This window comes from Syngnathoides biaculeatus, chromosome 13 (genome assembly GCF_019802595.1).
Source record: "Syngnathoides biaculeatus isolate LvHL_M chromosome 13, ASM1980259v1, whole genome shotgun sequence".
Classification (NCBI taxonomy): domain Eukaryota; kingdom Metazoa; phylum Chordata; class Actinopteri; order Syngnathiformes; family Syngnathidae; genus Syngnathoides; species Syngnathoides biaculeatus.
In genome coordinates, this window is record NC_084652.1 from 5,554,327 (window position 1) to 5,576,789 (window position 22,463).

The 22,463-nt window shown below is 43.4% G+C and overlaps 1 protein-coding gene and 1 long non-coding RNA gene across 3 annotated transcripts; one reads left to right on the forward strand and one right to left on the reverse strand.

Moving 5' to 3' along the window:
* The first annotated feature begins 2,838 nt into the window (after positions 1 to 2,838).
* On the forward strand, positions 2,839 to 21,447 carry cacnb2b (calcium channel, voltage-dependent, beta 2b). Of its 2 annotated transcripts, XM_061840071.1 has the most exons (17): positions 2,839 to 3,176; positions 3,299 to 3,371; positions 4,227 to 4,350; positions 5,442 to 5,713; positions 13,469 to 13,534; positions 13,742 to 13,864; positions 13,932 to 14,071; positions 14,133 to 14,194; positions 14,277 to 14,302; positions 14,522 to 14,602; positions 14,688 to 14,746; positions 15,772 to 15,881; positions 17,858 to 18,009; positions 18,101 to 18,196; positions 19,537 to 19,710; positions 19,890 to 19,910; positions 21,322 to 21,447. In XM_061840071.1, the coding sequence occupies exons 1-16, from the start codon at positions 2,929 to 2,931 to the stop codon at positions 19,899 to 19,901; spliced, it is 1,818 nt and encodes a 605-aa protein (XP_061696055.1). In that variant the 5' UTR covers positions 2,839 to 2,928; the 3' UTR covers positions 19,902 to 19,910; positions 21,322 to 21,447. The 2 variants fall into 2 exon arrangements, with proteins under 2 accessions (XP_061696055.1, XP_061696056.1); XM_061840072.1 differs by lacking the exons at positions 2,839 to 3,176; positions 3,299 to 3,371; positions 4,227 to 4,350; positions 5,442 to 5,713 and adding an exon at positions 9,350 to 9,471.
* Positions 5,826 to 11,622, reverse strand: LOC133511298 (uncharacterized). The gene is made up of 4 exons (XR_009797861.1): positions 11,090 to 11,622; positions 10,923 to 10,981; positions 10,789 to 10,848; positions 5,826 to 5,966 (listed from the first exon to the last, which is right to left on the reverse strand). It is a non-coding gene; the product is annotated as an uncharacterized LOC133511298 (long non-coding RNA).
* Positions 21,448 to 22,463: the final 1,016 nt, after the last annotated feature.

Below are 22,463 nucleotides of genomic sequence, written 5' to 3' on the forward strand. Positions count from 1 at the left end.
TTTTTTTTTTTTTTTTTTTTTTTTCCCCCCCCAGCGTGACAAAACTGAGCACAACTCCCAGCGTGCCCTTCACTTTCTTTATAATATCTGGCTAATAATTTATATTAATTGTGAAGCTGCAATGTCAAACCATTTTTCATTTTATTTGTAAGGCTCCTGTTATGCTTTCACAGGAACAGCAATAATGATCATGGGTCGGTTTGTCCGGAAATGTTAGTAGAAGAAAGAAAGAAAGGAAAAAAAGAGAGAAACATCGTCTGTAAGTATTTGAATTATCAGTTCAATGCGAACCTCACATTTCCTAATCTTGATTACATTTTTAACAAGGATAGGTTTTAATATGAAATGTGTACACTGTAGTTATAATTACTAAATAATATACACCAGTTTATATCTTCTGTAAAAGTCACACTTTCTAAACCCATCCATCCATTTTCTTTGCCGCTTATCCTCACGAGTGTCACGGGGAATTCTGGAGCCTATCCCAGCTGTCAACGAGCAGGAAGGAGGGTACATCCTGAACTGGTTGCCAGCCAATCGCAGGGCACATAGAGACAACCAACCAATCGCACCTAGGGCCAATTTAGAGTGTCCAATTAATGTTTCATGTTTTGGGGATGTGGGAGGAAACTGGAGTGCCCGGAGGAAACCCACGCAGGCGGGTCCAGGATTGAACCTGGGACCTCAGAACTGTGAGGCCACCATGCTGCTTTTTTTTTTTTTTTTTCCAAACCCACTGTTCTGTCCATTTTGACTTGGGGTGGGTTTAATTATTTGGTCTTGTTAAGAAAAAAAAAACTATGAACTCAACTTGGAAATGTGAAATTAACTTTTTTTTTTTGTGGCAGCACAGTGGATCAGCTGGTAAAGCGTTGCCCTCACAGCTCTGAGGACCCGGGTTTCGATCCCGGCCCCGCCTGTGTGGAGTTTGCATGTACATCCCAAAAAAAAAAAAAAAAACATGCAACATTAATTGGACACTCAAAATTGCCCCTCGGTGTGATTGTGAGTGCAACTGTCTCAATGTGCCCTGTGATTGGCTGGCAACCAGTTCAGCGTGTACCCCGCCTCCTGCCCGTTGACAGCTGGGATAAGCTCCAGCACTCCCGCAATCCTCGTGAGGATAAGCAGCAAAGAAAACTGATGCATTTATTTTGTCCTTAATTGAGTCAATTTACCCGCAATAGAACAGGACATAATGGAGCACTGCGTCGTTGCAGTGTGATGAATGATGTAAACTTGCCGTCCGTCACGGTGGGAGTTGTTCTCTGTCTCTCTCTATCTCTCTCTCTCTCTCTCTCTTTCTTTCTCTCTCTTTCTTTTCCGACGTGTGGAAACTCTGCAGGGTTTCCGCTTGACCGTCACTCTTAGTTGCACTTTTTCGTTGACGCGACAACCCGACCGAATCCACACGAACTAACCGGCGACAAAAGCCGTCGTACTCACTACTGCGCTAACGGTGTCATACAAAAGTGGCACGGACGTTCTCTCCACTCTGTATTGTTTTACCAAGTACTGAAAACTGACGCCACTTTTATTTTTCATATTTTAGGGGGGGGGGGGGGCGAGGTGAGCGAAAGCGAAGCATGCACATGGCTCGTGTAAATAATGTTAGCGCTCAGCCTCAGAGAACAAAATGAGGGAGGGGGAGACGAGCTCCTCTCAATATGTTTTGTCTTCTTTGTAGAATATTTTAATTTATGTATTGATTTTGATCGTCACGCTATTTTAAAATAGAGCGAAACGGGGCAAAGGAGGATGTACGTATTTCAAGAAAGGCGGGCCGACGCTCCGTTTCCGCCGGTTGTAAATTATAGAAATGAAAGAATCTCATCATGTCGCCGTTTGTGATCGTTGTACTGTAGGATGAAAACCTGAGCAAACAAAAACAAACAAACCTCCTTTTGCGCATTTCAAAGCGGAACTTAATCATGACTTTAATTCGCTCCTGAAGCTTTTCGCGACTTAACTCCAAGTGTGACGGAGTCGTGAACTTCAATTTTTTTTAAATCGCTCTCATTTCATTTTTTGCCTTTTTGAATTGTATGAAATTGATTTGAGGGGTACTACATGTGCGAGTGTTGGCTTAAATGCCCAATGGAAGGTGCTACCTGTTTTGTTTTTGTTTTTAAACATGGTTACGATATGTTTATATTTAAGCATACTTACTTCTCAATTGGTATTCACAATAAAAAGACAAACAGGCCAAATGTACAAAACAATGTGTGATGTGCTGTCTTCTGGTTCATGAAAATATCCTAAGAAGCTTGCATTTCTGTGCAAATATTAAATTCAGAAAATGTTTTGTAAAACAGTAATTACAATGTAGTATTTTAGTTAGAAATACTATTTCAAGTACAATTTCAACTAATTGTAATTACTATTTTATCTTTCAATTTCAATGTTAAATTACTACTTTTGATACAAATATTTAAATGACTCTTTATTCAAATGATTTCAACGACAATACAATTTTAGGTATTGTTTGGATTACAAATCCTTTTCAATATTAAAATACAAATTCTATTTGAATTACCAATATATTTTCAGTTTCAAATTTGAGATCAGTTGGTATTTCAGTTAAAAATCAATTTTTAATTGCTATTTAAAGTTTAAAAAAAAATTAACCACATCCAATTAAAAATGCTATTTCAAATGGCATTTTAATGAAATATAAATTCAGTTCCAAAATAAAATTGAAATTGCCATTTCATTTTCAAATCCTTCCATTTATTTCAATTACAAATAGTACGGCAGCCTGCTGAAGACCTTTTGAGTTTTGTGCAGCGTCGTCAAGCGTTGTCGTAAAAAGCGAGCGTCACCTGAGCCGTAAAAAAAAAAAAAAAAAAAAATCGCACTGTCAGCGTAAGTGCGCGGAGTCCACCGGGCCTCGCTCCGTCGTTGCCGTCGTCGTCTTCGGTAGTCGCCATGACCTCGGCGAAGACACTGAAGCTGGCCGCGTACGAGCTGCTGCAGTTCGCCGCGTTGGCCGTCCCCGCGTTTGTGCTCGCCGAGCGCTTCGGCCGCCTGCTTAGCGACGTGAGGGGAGACCACAGCACCGCCTACTGGCTGGCGGTGGCCTCCTCGGTGGCCTACGTGACCTCCTGCGGCCTGCTGGTGTGGGTCCCCCTCAGGTTTCTCGTCCTGAAGGGGCGGGGTTTCAAGGCCACGCGCTGGTGAGTGAGTGCATCGCAATGTCATGTTTATGATTTGAAGCACAACTGAGTAAAGCAGTCGAATATTTTATTTTAAAAAAAGCCAAACGGCATTTAAGCATGAATGTTTGACTTTCTCCTAGGCGACCAACAGTGCTGGCGTATCTCCTATTGTGCACGCTACCTTGCTTTGCTATCGTGATAGCCAGCTCCCAGGTAAAACTAACAAATATAAATAATGTAACGATAACAACATGTACTTTAGTTCTATTTTTAAAGTGTGACTCATTTTCCAAATATTTGTTTCAACGTTTAAACATTAAAATGTGAAGCCATAAAAGGATGGTAGGGTTGTTAGGTAAATATAGATATATAAATTGTAGTACAATAATACAGAATAATTTAAAACATTTTACATTTTAAAATGTTAACCAAAGAAAATGAAGATAAAATTATCAATTTGAATTTTAATGTTTAACAATTTTCAAGTAGAGATTTTAGAATGTAAATCAAGAATCAGAATTCTAATAATAAATCATATAATAATAAAAATGGAAAATATCAAAAAGCACCATAAAATGTTTGTACATGTTTAAATACTTCAAAAATGGGTTGAGAATTAAATGTTTAAACTGTAATGTATAGGAATATTTAAGAAAGTAAGCCAAAAACACAACTATGAAAATGAATATGTATGTGGAAGTGTCAATAAGATGCAAAATGAAGCATAGTCAAATGCAATTTACCAATATAATGTACAGTAAAGTCTAGTCGTAGCCACGAGCTGCCACTACTTTTATTATTTATTTGACTGTTATTGTCTTCACGTCAACTCAGCAGGACTTTTGTCAGGCTTTCAAGAAAATGGCCGCCATCACAAGACCACGTGAGCTATTCGGTAACACAGTCCGCAATCTGACAGGTTGACCATTAACTTCACTCCCGGCACACATTTACATACCCGTACGCTTATTTTTCAACAAGCCCAAATGCTTAATGATCCGATTTATTTTTTTTATGTATAAATACATATATCATGTTTTTTTTGTATTCATCCCTCTCTCTCTTCAGGTGCAAGTCAACGCGGGGGTGCGACTGGACCACTTTGCCGAGTTGCCCGTCTCCTCGGTGTTGGTGTCGCTCATCTGCGTGGACCTTGTGGAGAGGATACGGCCCTGCAGGCTCCTCGGACAATGTAACGTACATATGACCAGCATGAATACGTTGTTTGTTTTTAGAATTGCACGGCGCCAATTTGTTGACACGATGTCTTGAAATACATTTATAAGGAAAATAACTATAATGTCACCGCAATATCAGTCAAAATGGACACTTGCGTGCTTAGTTTGCTTTTTAGAAACGGGGAAACAAGGGGGCGCGTTCTGTGGGTCACTAGCTATAAGTACGTAGTTTTCCGTTGGAGGTCGTTTTTAGGGTACTGGGTCCAAATCAAATACCGAAAGCTACAACAAGATTGGATCGTAGCTAATTGGCTTGGTCGTCAATTAACCTGCCTCGCATGATTTGGGGACGTGTGAAGAAACCCGAGTGCCCGGAGAAAAGCCACACAGGCGCGGGGAAAATTTACAGCCAGGGCCCGGATTTGAGCCCCGGTCCTCAGAACTACGAGGCAGACGCTCTCATCAGTCATCCAATGTGCTGCCAAACAGCTTTCAAGTATTCGTCCATCCATTTTCTGAGCCGCTTATCCTCACAAGGGTCGCGGGGAGTGCTGGAGCCTATCTCGCCTGTCAACGGGCACACACTGAACTGGTCACCAGCCAATCGCAGGGCACATGGAGACAAACGACCAATCGTACTCACAATCACACCTAGGGGCAATTTAGAGGGTCCATTCAGTGCATGTTTTTCGGATGTGGGCAGAAACGGGAGAAATTCCATGCAGGCACGGGAAGAAACATGCAAACTCCACACAGGTGGGGCTGGGATTTGAACCCTGGTCCTCATAACTATGAGGCAGACAGTCTAACCAGGTTTTTCCCAACGTGCCGCCATACATCTTTCAAATAATTTGATTTTATTTTTTGTACAAGGCACGGTATTGTATTTGGTTACTTCAGACAATTATGGCATTTCTCTCATTAAACGCATAAATGTTTTATTTTATTATCAAAATGTCGAGTTTCTAAATATTATATTGTAATTATAACAAGCAAATGTTTTTACATTTACTAAATATAAAAGTATTCCACTCCAATTTTGTCAGTGTTTGGTCACACCTCCTCCAGTGCCGACCACCATGTCATTGGCTGTTGTCATTTGCAGCCGACGACCTGGACCTGACCTTTGAGCCGCCGGGCTCGGTTCTGACCCACCTGGAAACGGCCAGCTCCGTCTCCGACCGGGTGCGGCCCGGCCAACTCCACAACGGTTCTCTGGCGAACCCCCTTCCGAAAAAACCCGACGCACCCCGCTGGCGTCCGGACGTCCCCGCCCCGGCGGGCTCCGGAACATCCGGCGCCGCCTACCTGCGCTCGTCCTCGCGGGCCTTCTCGGGCCACCTGGGCTTCCTGGCTCGGCGAGACGCCAGGTCAGAGGTATTTGTGGATTGTTTTCTGTTCTGGTGGGACACGGCGGAGATGGTCCGGGTGGCGGGCCAGCCGGCCGTCTTCTGCTCGCCCTGGGTGTACCCCGTTTTAATCATGGCCTTCCTGTCCTGCCTGCGGGCGGTCCTCGCCCCGGAGTCCCCCTTCCGGTCCTCAGCCGGGGTGGCCCTCCAGGAACTTCCCTTCTTGGTCACGCGGGTGGGCCTGCTGGCCGCCTTCGGAACCGTCACGCCCGTCTTGTTTCCTGTGAAGAACGCACTGGTCAGCCTGGCCTTCTTCTACTTCACCTGCATGATCAGGATGAAAATATTCAAGAGGCACAGCATGTTCTGAAGATATTACAATACTCTATAATCATAACAATGCATTACAATGTAAATATTCAGATTGGGACATTTTTTTTGTACGGGGTACTTGAATCCAAGGAACCACATTTGGTGACCAAAACGGGAGTCAAAATGGAGAGCTTCCAGTAAAAAAAAAAAAAAAGTGTAAAGTTCCCGTATTACAACAAAATTATAGCCCATAAAAATCTAAAAAAATTACAATCATCAAATATGGAATAAATAATAATGAATTAAATTGACCACATGTGCCTCCCTCACAACCATGAACGGATTTGTCACAACCATTCAGAAAAACAAGATAAAATATTACAAATGTCTGGGGGGAAAAAAAAAAGGAAAAATTTCAATTTTGTGTATTTCCAAATTAATATATTTTCTGCAATTTTATAGGGCAAGGAATCATTTTGTAACATTGAGTCAAAATGGACACCACGTGTTGCTAGTTTTCTTTCAACACACAAAAATGATGTCAGGATTTTTGATATCACTTTTTCACACCGATACCAGTATGACAACTCTTTAGTACTCAATAGTAGTAGTAATAGAAAATGAAAAATGAATTTATTTATTTAATCGGCAAACACCAAACAAGATCATGTGACGAAAACAACAGAAAGGAGGCAGACATTATGAAGGGGGGGGGCAGGTTTCATTCATTTGAATTCAGGCCGTGTGCCTCCTGCGCTAGCCCTGATGTTACCTGCTGCGCCATGGCAACAGAGGCGGGAGGGGGGGCAGGACATCAACTGAAACGTGCGCACACAAATACCCTTAGAGGACTGCTAACACATTGACACAGCTAAGCAGTGAAAAGGGGGAGCTTTTATTGGGGGGGGGGGGACGCAGAGTGAGACGATAGCATTCCGGGCACGCTGACTCCCAAGGAGGAGAACCTGCAGGGGACGCAGAAGGGGACCCCCATCTATCCTCCCCCTCCCTCTCCCCGTGCGACAAGCGCAACAAAGTTCGTCACACGCGGGCATCTTCAACCTGGTCTCCGCCCCCCAACCAACCCCCCCACCCTCACGAGTGCAGATGTCTGGATGTTCTGCTGTGGCCTGGCCAACTGGCGGCGAGTGCAGTCCACCTGCGTGAGTGACCGGCGTGCGTGCACCACAACACGAAATCCTTCCGCTCGAGGCTCTTGCGGTCGTCTTTCACTCGAAAGTCCAAAGCGACGGACTTCGCCGTATACCTTCTGCATCTATTATAGCGAGACACGTTTATCCATCCCGCTTGTAACCGGTTTAAGTCCAGATGCTGGTTTATGCATGCGGGCAACACAGGTCACGTGACCAGAGGGAACTCCGTCCTGCTGCATCACCAGCCCCGACGTCACTTTTGACGCCGCGTTGCCCCGGCAACACCCGTCATTCCGCTAGGCGCGCCTGCGCCCGTGATCGCGGGTGAGTGATAAATATCCGGACCCGCACGTACCTTGTAAATATCGTATGACAGCAAACTGAGAGCACAATAGTAAGATTTATGAAATGAAAAACGTTGACAGTTTTAGCCAAAAGTGAGCACGATGAAGGCGGAATTGTTGTAATGAGGCGTTCGTGCGCGGCAGTGAGGAGACTCGCCGTCCCGTTTTTTGATCCTCGTAAGGAAGTAATTTGATGCTTGTAGGGAGTAAAGCGCTCGCATGCTTCACTGCGCACGGGCGAGCCTCCAAATGGTTTGTCGTTACTTCAGAGTATCATAACTCCCATCATCCGTCCCTCTTATGTAATAACCTCTTAACAACATGCAAGCCCTGATCGTGCACTTGGGCCGACATTCGAGAAGTAAAAGAAGTAGTTGTACGTGGGTAGCAGGTTTTTGTTTGGATTAAACATGAGTACGTCATCGCTGGGCCCGGGTTCGATCCCAGCCCCACCTGTGTGGAGTTTGCATGTTCTCCCCCGTGCCTGCGTGGGTTTTCTCCGGGCACTCCGGTTTCTTTCCACATCCCAAAAATATGCAACGTTAATTGGACACTCTAAATTGCCACCAGGTTTGACCGTGAGTGCGACTGTTGTGCCGTGCAATTGGCTGGCGACCAGTCAGGGTGTACCCCGCCTCCTCCCCGTCGACAGCTGGGATAGGCTCCAGCTCTCCCCGTCACCCTCGTGAGGATAAGCGGCAAACAAAATGGATGGATGGACATCATTGCTGCACTCATTGTTTCAATAGAATGTCGTGACGTCATACACTTGCCGGCCGCAGCCTTATGTGCTCCCGAGCAATAGATCCAATTGCAATATGGGATTTTTATTGTTATTAATTACTTACTCAGCTGAGTAAGCAAGTAGGAAGTGATGTGGGGGGCCAAATCGTCAATTTTTCGAATGTAGCTAAAAAATAAAATGTCATTACAATTTTCTTAATGACGCCATTCTGCCACATCTAATTAGTTTTTGTTAACCTGTAGTCATTATTATTTCTAGTATTAAAAAAAATACCACAAACATAAGCAAGAAGCTGAATGAACCTTACAAATGTCTGTCCGTCCATTTTCTTAGCCGCTTATCCTCATGAGGGTCACAAGGAGTGCTGGAGCCTATCCCAGCTATCAACGGGCAGGAGGCGGGGTACACCCTGAACTGGTCGCCGGCCAATCGCAGGGCACGTAGAGACAAACAGCCACACTGACAATCACAGCTAGGGGCAATTTAGAGCGTCCAATTAATGTTGCATATTTTTGGGATGTGGGAAGAAACCGGAGTGCCCGGAGAAAACCCACCCAGGCGGGGCCAGGATTGACCTCAGAACTGTGAGGCCAACACTCTACCAGCTGCTCCACCGTGCCGCCCATCCTTACAAATGTATCCTTTTTTTTTTTTTTTTTTAAATAACCGTGTAGTGACTAGAGAACTCAAGTGGATTTGTCCTCGTGGGAATGACATTTTTTTTTTTTACTCCCCACTGGATTCTGCTGCTTCACTGACTCACATTTTAGTGCAACTAACACACACGCAGACACACTTGGATCATGGCTGACGTACCCAACGCGCATGCACTGGCGGGTTTATTTAACCGGCGTGCACCGCGCGTCGGTCGGTCGGCCGGCTGCTGCGGAACACGCGCAACAGATGCGCACCGGGGGAATAAGCCGTTAATACCCCCCCAGGGAGAAACCCACCGCACCCTCACGCACTTCCTCAGTCCCACACGTGTCGCCGTCTCCGTGGAGGAAGAAGAATAGTTTGCTTTTTTTTTTTTTTTTTTTTTTTACTTTTTTTTTTTGTTGCATTTGGGAAGCGATTTTACGCACGTCGCTGGACAGTTCCCGTCGGCGGTTCTGGAACATGGCGGTGGCCCGAGTGTCAGCCAAACGGGGCCGCGGGTGAACCCCGAATTCGGACGAGCGTGGAATGACGGCGGCCCCCGTTCGTAGGCAGCATGCCCCCCAAGAAAAAGGTAAAAGCAGTCCCAATTTGTTGCGTGTCTGTGCGCGTGCGCGCGGGACAGGAAGTGTCACAGAACGCGCCATCTGGTGCGTTGGACGCTAATCCCTCTCTGAGGGATTTCCACTAAAACCAGTCTGCGTGCGTGTGTTCGTGAGTTGGAAGCCTATAGATCACCGTGGTGTTGATGGGGAAGGAGTTACATCATCTCCAGTGGTCTGGAACCACTACCAGTAATTTATGGAGCCCGAGAACTCAATATTGGATTCTGTTACTATTCCGCTTCATCTGATGTCATTCAGCAGGTGTTTTCTGAGAAGTTAAGATTGAATATTATATTGCTGTGATTTTGAGAACAGTTTGCAATTTAGAATAAATGGAGGCAATTTAGGGTTCAGTGTCTTGCCCAGACGGGATTCAAACTGTTGACAATTTGCTCTGTAGACCGTTTCAGGGTGGTTATGCTACGATTTCGTGACTTAACGGGTGTAAATGGCTATCAAAACTGTACATGGCTTTTACACACAAAATAAAGTTTCTGGGTTTTTAGTGCTAGTTTTTAGTGAGACTCAGCCGGTCGGCAGCTGTCGCACCACTGCCAGGCCACACCAATACAGTGGAATATATTTTGTTTAAAAAAAAATAAATTATTAAAATCCCGTCAGTCCCCAGGTTTTTTTTTTGGGTGTGCCCCAGGGCTCTGTCTTGGGCCCTCTTCTGTTTATCACTCACATCCGACGTCAGGGCTCAGCAACCTTTTTGAGGCTGAGGGCTACTTCGTGACCACCGATCATATGAAGGGCTACGTGACCTGTTTGCGGCAAATTTCAGACTCAATACATTCCATGTACATAAAATATTTTTGTTTAAATTGATTGTCGTAAATGACATTACGGGTATTTTAAAATTTTAATTCATGTAACCAAGTCAGATTCAAAATTTAAACCATAAATAAAATTTGTGGACTATGATATTTTTAGAACATACCTCGCAGACTACCGATCGCCCCCGGGCACCACGTTGGCGACTCCCTGTCCTACATGATGGCAGTATTTCCCATAAATTAAATTTCAAATTTTACTGTTATGCAGACATCCAACGCCACCAAAAGAACTGCCACGCTTCCTCGTTCCTCTCTTAATGACTCCTTCTCTGAACTCAAACGCTGGTTCACGTCCACCTTTTTACAATTCAACAGTGCTGAAACGGAGATCTTATCCATAGGTACAAAGTCCATGCTAGCTAAAATGTTGGTGACTAGTAGATGTGACAAAATGGCAAGTTAGCATGCTTACTGGTTAGCATGCTGTTCGGAACTACAATTACTTACTGCAGGTTGTGATTACTTGATGAGAAACTTGCCGATAGGCTGGGGTTGGTGTTTGAGCGTCTATAAAAAAAAAAAAAACTTGTCAGCGTGTCTTTGCTTGGCCGATTGCCGGTGACCTCTCTTAAGCCGCTTACCCCCGCCTTCCCATCCAGATACCTGCTCTCCTTTCTGGGCCGGGAAGTGGGGCAACAATCTGGAAGAAGAAAAATATTCAAAGCTTTCAGCAGAAATACCGAACGGAAACAAAGGATTGGGTTCGGTTCTAGCATGAAAATACTGTAGGTAAATACTTAGAACTTACATTTAGACCTTATTAGCGCCAATGAAAAAAAAAAAGTGAGCAATAGCATCACAGATTGCACTTTTTATTTAATGACGTGTAATAAAGTCTTCATAAACTTTGATCTAGAAAAAGCGGAGGGCAATTATGAGTGACTCGCTCCACATGCACATTAATGTTACCTTTTAATTTATCCAAAATAAACTCCATACCAATGTATAATTTTGGGTGTGTATGTGTGTCGCCCCCGAAAAAGCCCCCAAAAATGTCAAACACTGAAAACTTGAAGTAGTGGCTGTGATCAAGATTAATTTCCACTTCAAAGTAAATCAAACGTCTCCGAAAGTTACAGATAAAAATAATAATACTGTACAGTTTTGGATCTCTCATCGAATGGCCGACATGGAGTCGTTTTCTATCTTTTCTCCCTCTCTCTCTCTTTTTAAATCCCCGGATTGGGCGTTCTATCTTAATCTCCTTACTGGGAGACAATCATGACCCAGAGAGCGAGAGAAATCCTTCAAATGTGAACCATGTTGATTTTTGATTTTTTTTTTTTTAATCGCCTATAGAATATAAAATCGGGTATAAAAAGCCTTAACCTTTGCCCGAGTAAAAAATGTCCGCAAACGAACTCAGCCATGTAATGATGGCGTATTAAAATGAGGCAACGTAAAACGAGGCTCGGTTGCAGCAGCACGGGAGGAATTCGGGGAACTTTTAAGCGCCAGAACTTCTTTGGCGGCCCGACACAAAATGAGTCACCAGGACGCTGCTTGACAGCCAAGCAAGTTGGATTTCTGACACGCAATATTTAAAGCACACAGTGGAGCAGCTGGAAAGCGTTGGCTTCACAGTTCTGAGGTCCCGGGTTCAATCCCGCCCCCACCTGTGTGGAGTTTGCGTGATATCCCTGTGCCTGCGTGGGTTTTCTCCGGGCACTCCGGTTTCCTCCCGCATCCCCAGGAACATGCAAGATTAATTGGACATTCTAAATTGCCCCGAGGTGTGATTGTGAGTGTCTCGATGTGTCCTGTGATTGGCTGGCGACCAGTTCAGGGTGTACCCCGCCTCCTGCCCGTTGACAGCTGGAATAGGCTCCAGCACTCTCTACGACCCTCTTGAGGATAAGCGGCAAAGAAAATGGATGGATGAATGCATGGATATGTACAAATGTAATTGGTGAAAAACCACAAAGTTTGGGATGACCTGAGAAAAGGAGTTTCTAGTCAGCACTCGAGTAATAAGTACATATGACTTATCGGTTTTCCAGCAATTAGTCTGTTCCCGGTCAGCACCCAATCAGTCAGTAGATTTTTCTCATCAGCGCTCAATCAAGCAGTACACGTTTTTAGCACTCAAGCAAGTACTTTCCTCAGAGGTGCACTGGCAGTCCTTACGTGTTTCTCAATCAGTACACGTTTCTAGTCTGCATTCAAGCAATCGATAGATGTTTCTATTCATCATTTGAACACGTTAGCGTATTTCTTGTTAGCAGATTGTAACCTACTTTAAATGCATCGACCATAATTTCCGGCCTACAAGCCGTGACTTTTCTTCACACGCTTTCAACCTTGCGATCTATGCGGTGATGCGGCTAACTTGTGCATTTTTTTTCTAACCGCCGCAAGGGGGAACTCGAGCGGAGAAGGTAAGAGTGAGACCGGTGGAATATATGCGCCGAGGAAGTGACTTTTACCGGTCCGGCCCTGTTAGCACGGCACTAGCGTGTTACTGCCGTGTCTCAATGAATTTTACCGGTCTGTTTTTTTTTTTTTTTTTTTAACTGGCCATGTTCGCACCCTGCTCGCGTTAGCGTGGCGCTAGTGTTAGCGCGGTGCTAGCGTTACCGCAGCGGTGCTACCGTTAAACTCTCTGTGTATGAATCTTTCTTTGTCAATATCTTGTCTTTCAACGTGGGTTTAAATGTGGGCACTTGCGGCTTTTACACAGCTGCGGCGTATGTATGTACCAAATGGTATTTCCTTTACAAATGTACTGGGTGAGGCTTATATAACCGGGTGCTCTCTGTCGGATGGGAATTACGGTAGTTATCGCTTGAACAGTCTTGAGGCACAGCTACTATTTGAGGAAATATGGTAATTGAAGGGCGGCGGCATCGATCACGAATGTAAGCTGATTTGTCCCAGCCAGAAGAAGACATCTCCAAAAAGTCATCAGCATCGATGAATAATTCAGCAGAGGGGAGGGGGGGGGGTGATGTATATGTTTATTGGCCAGGTGACATTGGCTCATCGGAGAGCCGGGTGCTGCGCGAGCAAATGTCCACGCCGGCTCAGAGTAAACCGAATACCGCCTCGCTTCCCGACGGTACTTTTCGACACTGCGCACCGTTCACTGAAGCGGATCAATAACGACTAGTGTTGTGTCCTCCTTCAGGGAGAGCGTCATGACTCGGACGCCGTTGAGGAAAGAAACGCCCAGGTGCAGTTGGAGAAAGCCAAGGTATTTCAGACTTACTCCAGTCTCCAAAATGTCTTCCTTAGATGAATGATTACTTCACGAAGTTGGCTCGTGCGATTGCACTGTTGCCTGCTCTCGTTCAACCACCAATTATCCAGAGTCCAAAAACTCCAGCGTGGACTATAATTCACGCGAACGCTCCTTTTCGACAGTTGTTCATGATAGCCGCTCTGGTCTCCATGTCCTCAGTACCGGCCCGTGGCTTTCGCCGTACGCTGCAACTTCTCCTACACGCCGGCAGATGACGACAACGTGCCGGTACCCGGCCAGGCGATCACCTTTGAGGCCCGAGACTTCCTCCACGTCAAAGAGGTCGGGAACATTCAGTTGCGGGATACGCGCAGGACGTTTGTTCCAGGGTTTCGTCTGGGATCAACAGAAATTCAACAACGAATGGTGGATCGGGAGACCGGTGAAGGAAGACGGCGTGGTGGGCTTCATCCCCAGTCCGGTCAACTTGGAGACCATCCTGATCAGGAGAGAAGTCCAGGCCAGGAAGGCGGCCAAGGCCTTAGCCAAGTAGGTCGTCATTCAACCAAACTCGGGTCTTGGAGTGCTTTTGAAACAAATCAAATTTCAGCAAAGCGGCGTCGCAAGCGGCTCAAGATATGAACTCAAAGAAATACACGCCTCCATCGCAAGGTGAGACTGGAAATAAGAAGTCGACACACAGTCCAGATATTGTCAACAAAAGGAAATGTAAACCCACCGTCTCCTTCCACAGCCAATCAGCAAGTGAAAAAGAAGCCGGTAAGTCCGTTCTTTTTCTTGAGTCGGGTCCTGTAGCATCTACGGTTAGAGCGCTTATCCTCACACGGAGCCTGTCCCGGTTGGATGGATGGATGAGATTGGATGGCATGTGGAAAAAAATGCATCGGCTGCTATGAGGTCTTCCGATCCAATAGGTGGCACTGTTTCAAAACACAAACAGCGCAATATGGCTGAATCGTTGTTTTTCAATGGTCGCAGGGGGAACAGGTGTCCATGTACGACGTGGTGCCCACCATGCGGCCCGTGGTCCTCATGGGGCCGTCGCTGAAGGGCTTAGAGGTAGGTGAGCGCCGCCCTCTTCGAGCCCCCATTTGGACCTCCCGCTTCATTTCCTGTCGAAATCCCCGATTTCCTCTCGCCGCAGGTGACAGACATGATGCAAAAAGCTCTCTTCGACTTCTTGAAGCATCGGTTCGAAGGCAGGTCAGTTGAGCGTCGGATTCGAACGATACAAAAGAAAAATTGAATCCAAAACGGTAGTTGTAGTGCTCATTTTGTTGTGTTTGAATAATAAGTATAACACTACCCAATTATGAAAAATTGCGGTGCGATCACATAACGAGTTCGTTACGTGCCGCTTATAACCTCAATACTGGTCATTTTTGTCTTGGGACGCATTATAATTCTGATTTGAAACCCTGTACATTTTTAATCCCCACATTATATTGTTACCATTACCCAGCAAATTGAGGGAGAACTGGTTTTGAAATCAGAAGACAAGGATCATAGTTTGTTCAAGTATTGTTTAAAGGGGAAATCCAGTGGTTTGCATGAAAAATGTATCCAATATGTCATGTAATATGTACTCCATCTTGACAATGTGATGATAAATCCTCTCTCATTTAATCGTGTTTTGAGAAGATTTTTATCGACAATTACGAATTTCACGCGCCGTTCCAAACGCTCGATTACACGGGACAGCATTTATGCCCAGCACCGATTTCTCGGATTTATCCTCATCTGATAAAGAAATAGCAGTATTGGTTGATCGGGAAGACATCGCGTACGGCCACGTAGGTCAGGTGACTCGCGAAAATGGCGGCGCCCCCTGAAAAATTCGTCATTGTCGATAAAAATCTTCTGAAAACGCTATTAAATGAGAGAGGATTTGACATCACATTGTCAACATAGAGTACATATTACATGAGCTATTGGATACATTGTTAATGCAAACCTCTGGATTTCCCCTTTAAGGTACTGTAGAAAAACAGTTTGGCAACAGTAAAATGCAATATATTAGTATTGTTAATCTTTATGAAAATCTGTCATTTGGCTACGAATTTTAACCCCCAAAAAAAAAAAAAGTCACAGACGTTGACATTCATTTACTTTCGCGGGCCACATAAAACCGGGCCTTAAGTTTGACACCCTTGCACCTAATATTAACACCATTGCAAACTGAGGACTAGCTGAATATTAATATTAAGACTATAATTTCTTTCCTGCAGAATCACAATCACACGGGTGACAGCGGACATTTCTCTGGCCAAGCGCTCCATCCTCAACAACCCTGGGAAAAAAGCGTTAATCGACCGCACCAACACTCGCTCCAATTTAGGTACGCGTACTGTACGTACAGTATTTTCAAGTATGGCGTCGGGCGGAATACTCAGACTAACGAAACTGTCACTTTTCACCAAAAGAAAACGCCAACACGTTGCAAAGAGAGCAAGCCGGTTTAAACACTTTAGATTGGTACGATAATTTATAACAATAGCAAACTGAGCGAAAACATGGATTTGTGAAAAATATGAAACTGACCAAATTTTCCCGTCGAGCGTTTCGGTCCGATGCCAGCGATATTGGGCTTGTGCCTGCCATTATAGCACAACAACTAATGTCACGTACTCTGTTACTTTCTATTTTTTCTTCTTGTTGTTCTCTTGTCACCTGGCGCAGACGCCGCTGGTACGTATAATTGAAATTATTTCCACGTTATCAATCATTAATCATGAATATTATTCGAATGCTCCGTCATCCTGCTGCTCTTCTCCGTAGTGCCAAATGTCCAAATCTGCTTGTCTGCTTTTGAGAAATTCATTCGTGTTGCTTCACAGAGCTTCATAAGTCATGTTGATTTATTATATATATACACACACACACACACACACACATTAAAGCCTCGGTTCTCAAACATCCCCGTTTTAAAAAAAAAACGGTTTTCGAACGAAAATTTCGAGCGTACTCTACTACTAAAGCATATAAAAAAGTTTCTTTCGGCGTCGCCACAGCGTGTCATCTCAGATGAACGCATATATATATGTTTGGCACAATTTTTACGCCGGATGCCCTTCCTGACGCAACCCTTCTGAGGGAGTGGAGGCCCCAGTGGGATACGAACCCACAACCCCTGGTTTACCAAACCAGTGCTCTAACCACTGAGCTACAGGGCCTCTCTACTACTAAAGCATATATTTTAAGCAAATAATAAATTCATCCATCCATTTTCTTATCCGCTTATCCTCACAAGGGTCGCGGGGGAGTGCTGGAGCCTATCCCAGTCGTCAACGGGCAGGAGGCGAGGTACACCCTGAACTGGTTGCCAGCCAATCGCAGGGCAGATGGAGAAAAACAGCCCCACTCACGATCACACCTTGGGGCAATTTAGAGTGTACAATTAATATTGCATGTTCTTCGGATGTGGGAGGAAACCGGAGTGCCCGGAGAAAACCCACGCGGGCACGGCGAGAACATGCAAACTCCACGCAGGGAGGGCTGGGATTGAACCACGGTCCTCAGAACTGTGAGGCCAACACTTTATTAGCTGCTCCACGGTGCTGCCCAAAAAATGAAATATATTTCTTAAATTATGTTATTATATAAAGTATTTTAACTTTACATATATTTCTTTTATGCAGTTTATTATCAGGAAGAGCTACCAAATGCTTTAAAAAGGCAGAATTTTTTAGGCTTGGAACGCATTATTTCTTTTTCCATTCTTTGTTATTGGAAACATCGATTTGGTTTTCAAACAAATCACTTCTCGAACCGTTTTCTGAAACGGATTGTGGTCGAGAACCGAGGCATCACTGTAGTTGCCAGCGTTTAGTACGCTAGCTGTTCGCGTTTTGTCGCACGACTCCTCCAATATTCACACACAGAATGCTGAGATAGTTACTAATAATTTCGCCATGCTAATATAAATGCAACACAACTGTATATGTATATTTATGTGTGCGTGCGTGTATGCGTGTGCTTGTAGCGTTTGCAGAAATTAAATCCTCGCTTTTAATAAATGCCCGATACATTCTGTAAATGAGCCCAAAACCCAGCAAGCCTGCTATTAATATTAATTCTAATAATATATGAAGAGTTTGTTTTCAAAACGAGACATGAGCATTTTTTTCAGATTTACGAAACTCGCCCCAAAATTATCCAGCTCCGAACTCTTCATATTATGCGCTACGAGAAAAAAATCAGATATTGCGCGAAGAAAAATGTTTGAATTCAGAAACGCTTGTTTATCTGCCGTACGGATGAGAATTGATATGAGAATTGCTGAATTATTTGTGAGATGCGCTTCCGCCCTTGCAGCCCAGATCCAGGGGGAGGTGGAGCGCATATTTGAGCTGGCCCGCAGCCTGCAGCTGGTGGTTCTGGACGCCGACACCGTCAACCATCCCCTGCAGGTGTCCAAGACCTCCCTCGCGCCCATCCTGGTCTACGTTAAGATTTCCTCCCCGAAGGTGAAGCCCCGCTTGTGAGAAGATGGCGGAACGATATCATCTTCAACGTGCATATGTATCTAGAGAAATGTGCTGACTCTTCTTTCTACAGGTGTTGACCAGGTTGATCAAGACCAGGGGAAAGTCTCAGACCAAACACCTCAACGTTCAGCTGGTGGCCGCGGACAAGCTCGCCCAGTGCCCGCCGGTCAGCGCCGTCCCGCCGGCCGAAAAGCAACCGTTTTTTTGGCGGGGGCAATATGGCCACACCCTTTTGGATAATAACAATATGGAATGACAATATAGTGTCGTATATTTTAATCATCCCGTTTTGAAGGTTCAGCTTTTTAAGTCTCAAAGATTCACCCGGACACATTTTGGGATGGGATGACTTTTATTTAAAAAAAAAAAAAAAAAAATTAATGTAATTATTATTCACATATCAACTGCAAAATTAGATGTTGCTGAAAACTATCTTTATTAAATATGAATAAAAAGATTTATTTATGTTATTTTACAATATCTATTTTTATTTATTGAATTTATAATTAGTTTAATCAAAAAAGTGCTTTTAACTTTATCATGCAAAAAAAATATTTTTTTCTGAATGACATGATCAAACTAGTAATAGTTGTGTCTTAATTACTATATTTAACCGGAAATGCCATTTCATGATTATTGATATTGAATAACACCAGTTAATATTTGATCAATAAAATGTCTTTACAAATATTCACATAAATAATGCTATTTTCAGGCATGCCTGATGTATTTAAATAATGAAACTCGTAATTATTATTCAAATATCAACCACAAAATTAGATGCTGCTGAAAACTATCTTTATTAAATATTAATAAAAATATGTATTTATATTATTATACTTTAGTTTTAGTCTAGTTTTATTTATTGAATTTAGAATTAGTTTAATCAAAAAAGTGCTTTTAACTTTATCATGCAAAAATCTTTTTTTTCTGGATTACATGCTCAAATTAATAATAGTTCTTTCTTAATTGCTATATTTAACTGGAAATGTTCAATTTTATTTCACTATTTAATAACTTATTATTATTATTTTTGTTATTAATATTGAATAATACCAGTTAATATTTCAAAAATAAAATGTCTGCAAATATTCATATAAATAATGCTATTTTCAGGCACGCCTGATGTATTTAAATAATAAAACTAATAATCATTATAATAGCTATTGCAATAAATAATTAATTGCTTTATTAATATTTTTTTCATTATTTCAATGAATAAACTGACCATTTTAAAATTTTCTTAAATATAATGCAGGCACAAGTATTTATGTTTTATTTATTTGTTATATTATATTATGTATTTATGTTATGTTATTTTTTAAAAAATATTACAAATATTTGTCAGTATGATGCTTTGCATTGAAAATGACAACCACAATTACAAATATTTGGAGATTACTGTTAATCATAACTCAGTATGATCATTACGACTGTCATTTTTTTATGGCGTTTTAAATTTTTAAAATAAAAAAAAATAATAATTTTTTTTGTGCCAAACTGTAGGAAATGTTCGACGTCATCTTGGACGAGAACCAGCTGACGGACGCCTGCGAGCACATCGCCGACTACCTGGAGTCGTACTGGCGGGCCACGCACCCGCCCGAGATGGAACCCGCGAACGATCTGGTGGCCCGGCTGGCCGAAAACACGCTGCCCACCGCTCCCACCGTTGTGCCGGTGGGTAACATGGAGGCCGCGTGAAATATGGCATCATAACCGCATCCCATAACATGTCCCGCCCATCGCATCAGTCACGTGTGCATATCGCAGTGATGCTTTTTAGTTCAATATTTTTTTGCTTCTATTTATTCATCTGACATTTCATTTCTCCCCCATCATCCTCCTCCACTGAAAAGATGCTCAAGTGACATTTTCCGGTGAGTGCCAAATCATCCGATTCCGCCGCATCATTGCATCCATCCACAACTTTTTGAAATTATTTTAAACCAAATATCAAATGTATGTTCTTACATCTTAGGGTCCTCATTGGAAAAAAAAAGACGAAAGAGGGAAAAAAAAACTCAAAATGTGGTTTTATTGCTATCACAATTTTAGTAGGAATAGTGTACAGTAGAATGAGAATAATCACAGTTCATTTCATAGCTTATTGAATGTTGTTTATAATTATGAAATCCTCAAAACGTGCAACATGAATTAGACTCTCTAAATTGCCCATAGGTGTGATTATGATTGTGGCTGTTTGTCTCTATGGGCCCTGCGGTTAGCTGGCGACCAGTTCAGGGTGTCCCCCGCCTCCTGCCCCTTGCCAGGTGGGATAGGCTCCAGCGCTCCCCCCGACCTTTGTGAGGATATGCGGTTAAGAAAATGGATGGATGGATGGATGTTCTTCAGTGTTAGGGTCTAAAAAAAAAACTCAAAATATGATTTGATTGCAATCACAATTTTAGTAGGAATAGTGTACAGTAGAATGAGAATAATCACACTTTATTTCACATTTTATTGAATATCAACAATAACAATTATGAAATCCTCAAAACAGATATGTAGTGGGTACTTTTAATCATGAAAAATACAGTACTGTATATATTTTTAATTTAAAAAAATCAATTGATCATTTTTGTTGAAAATGTTTACCAAATGGATCGATCATGTTTAAAAAAATATATAAATTTAATGTTATAATGTATGTTTAATGTATAAAAAAAAAATGTTTACCCAAATCCAACCCTTTAGCTACCAGGCCAGAAAATGTGTTCCTAATTAATTATTCTTTTATTTTTAATTAAATGTCCTATTCTGGGTGGCACAGTGGATCAGCTGGTGGATCAGCTTTGGCCTTGCAGTTCTGAGGACTCGGGTTCGATCCCAGCCCCGCCTGTTTGGTGTTTGCATGTTCTCCCAGTGCCTGCGTGGGTATTCTCCGGGCACTCCGGTTTCCTCCCACATCCCCAAAATATACAATATTAATTGCCCATAGGTGTGATTGTGAGTGCGACTGTCTTGATGTGCCCTGCAATTGGCCGGCGACCAGTTCAGGGTATACCTCCTGCCCGTTGGGGCCCTTGTGAGGATAAGTGGCAAAGAAAATAGATAGATGTTTACCCCAATTTAACCACCTGGCTACCAGGCCGGATTAGTTGTTACTAATTAATTATTGTCTTTATTTTTGATTGCATGTCGTATTCTGAGGATAAGTGGCAAAGAAAATGGATGGATGGATGTCCTATTCTGTATTTATTTATTTTTTTTTAGTTTAACTGTAGTTCAATATCCATTTTTAAAAGTTTTTGAAAAGAAAAAAAAAAGTGTTCCGTTTCACTATGGTAGGACGAGCAGAAGAGCAAGAAGTCGACCACGGCCAAGAGGAAGGGTCACCGCGACGAGACCTCCGGCCAGGAGCCCGACTCTTCGGCCGGGCAACAGAAACCCGACGAGGTTCGGGGACAGGACGACGACGAGGAGGAGCATCTCCTGAGTACCGAAACCCAGCGAGGCCAGCAGCCCCGCCACCACCACCACCATCACCATCATCACCATCACCACCACCGCAGAACAGACGCCGATCACACCCAGAGGCTTGGCGAGGGCGAGGAGGAGGAGGAGGAGGAGGAGGAGGAAGAGGAGGAGGATGGACGCTCTAACCAGCGGGAGCGCCACCATCACCGCCACCATCACCACCGCCATCACCGCGACGACCACAGGCCCCGCCAGCATCCTCTGCCGGACCGCAACGACCACCATGGCAGAGGTGGAGACCGGGAGAGGAGGGGAGGAGTCAGGGAGAGGGACAAGGAGCGAGGCGGAGACGCCAGGCTCAGCCACAGGGAATCCCATTTACACTAGTTTGTTTCTCTTATGACTTTACACAAAAAAAATGAAAAATAGCAGCAACAGACAGTATTGTACGGAGCCCTTAAAGGGACATTAGAAAAAAAACCTGGTTTCTCATTGCAATGACAAAGTTTCTCATTGCAATGAGAAAGTTTCTCATTGCAATGAATACGTTTCTCATTGTAATGAGAAACCTTCTCATTGTAATGAATAAGTTTCTCATTGCAATGAGTAACTCGTCCATTGCATGTGTGCATGTATAAAAGACCCTTATCCCCTTTTCAGGAAGCTACCGCTAGCAGGTAAATAAGCCACGACCCATAGGTAGCCGTTTTTCGACACTCATTGTAATGAGTAACTCACTCATGAGTTACAATTAGTAACTTACGCATGAGTAATGGCCACACCCTTTTGGATAAGCGGTTTACTCATGAGTAAGTGAGTCATTGTAATGAGTAAGTTACTCATTACAATGAGAAACCAGTTTTTTTCCCCCAGTGTCCCTTTAGGGCCTCTGTAGTATTGTATAAATTCAATATTTTTTTTTTAAAATCCAACAATACATTTTGCTCTAGTTTTTGTGCAAACAGAGCAATTATACAAATAAATCATATCGAACTAGCTCAAGTGCCTTTATT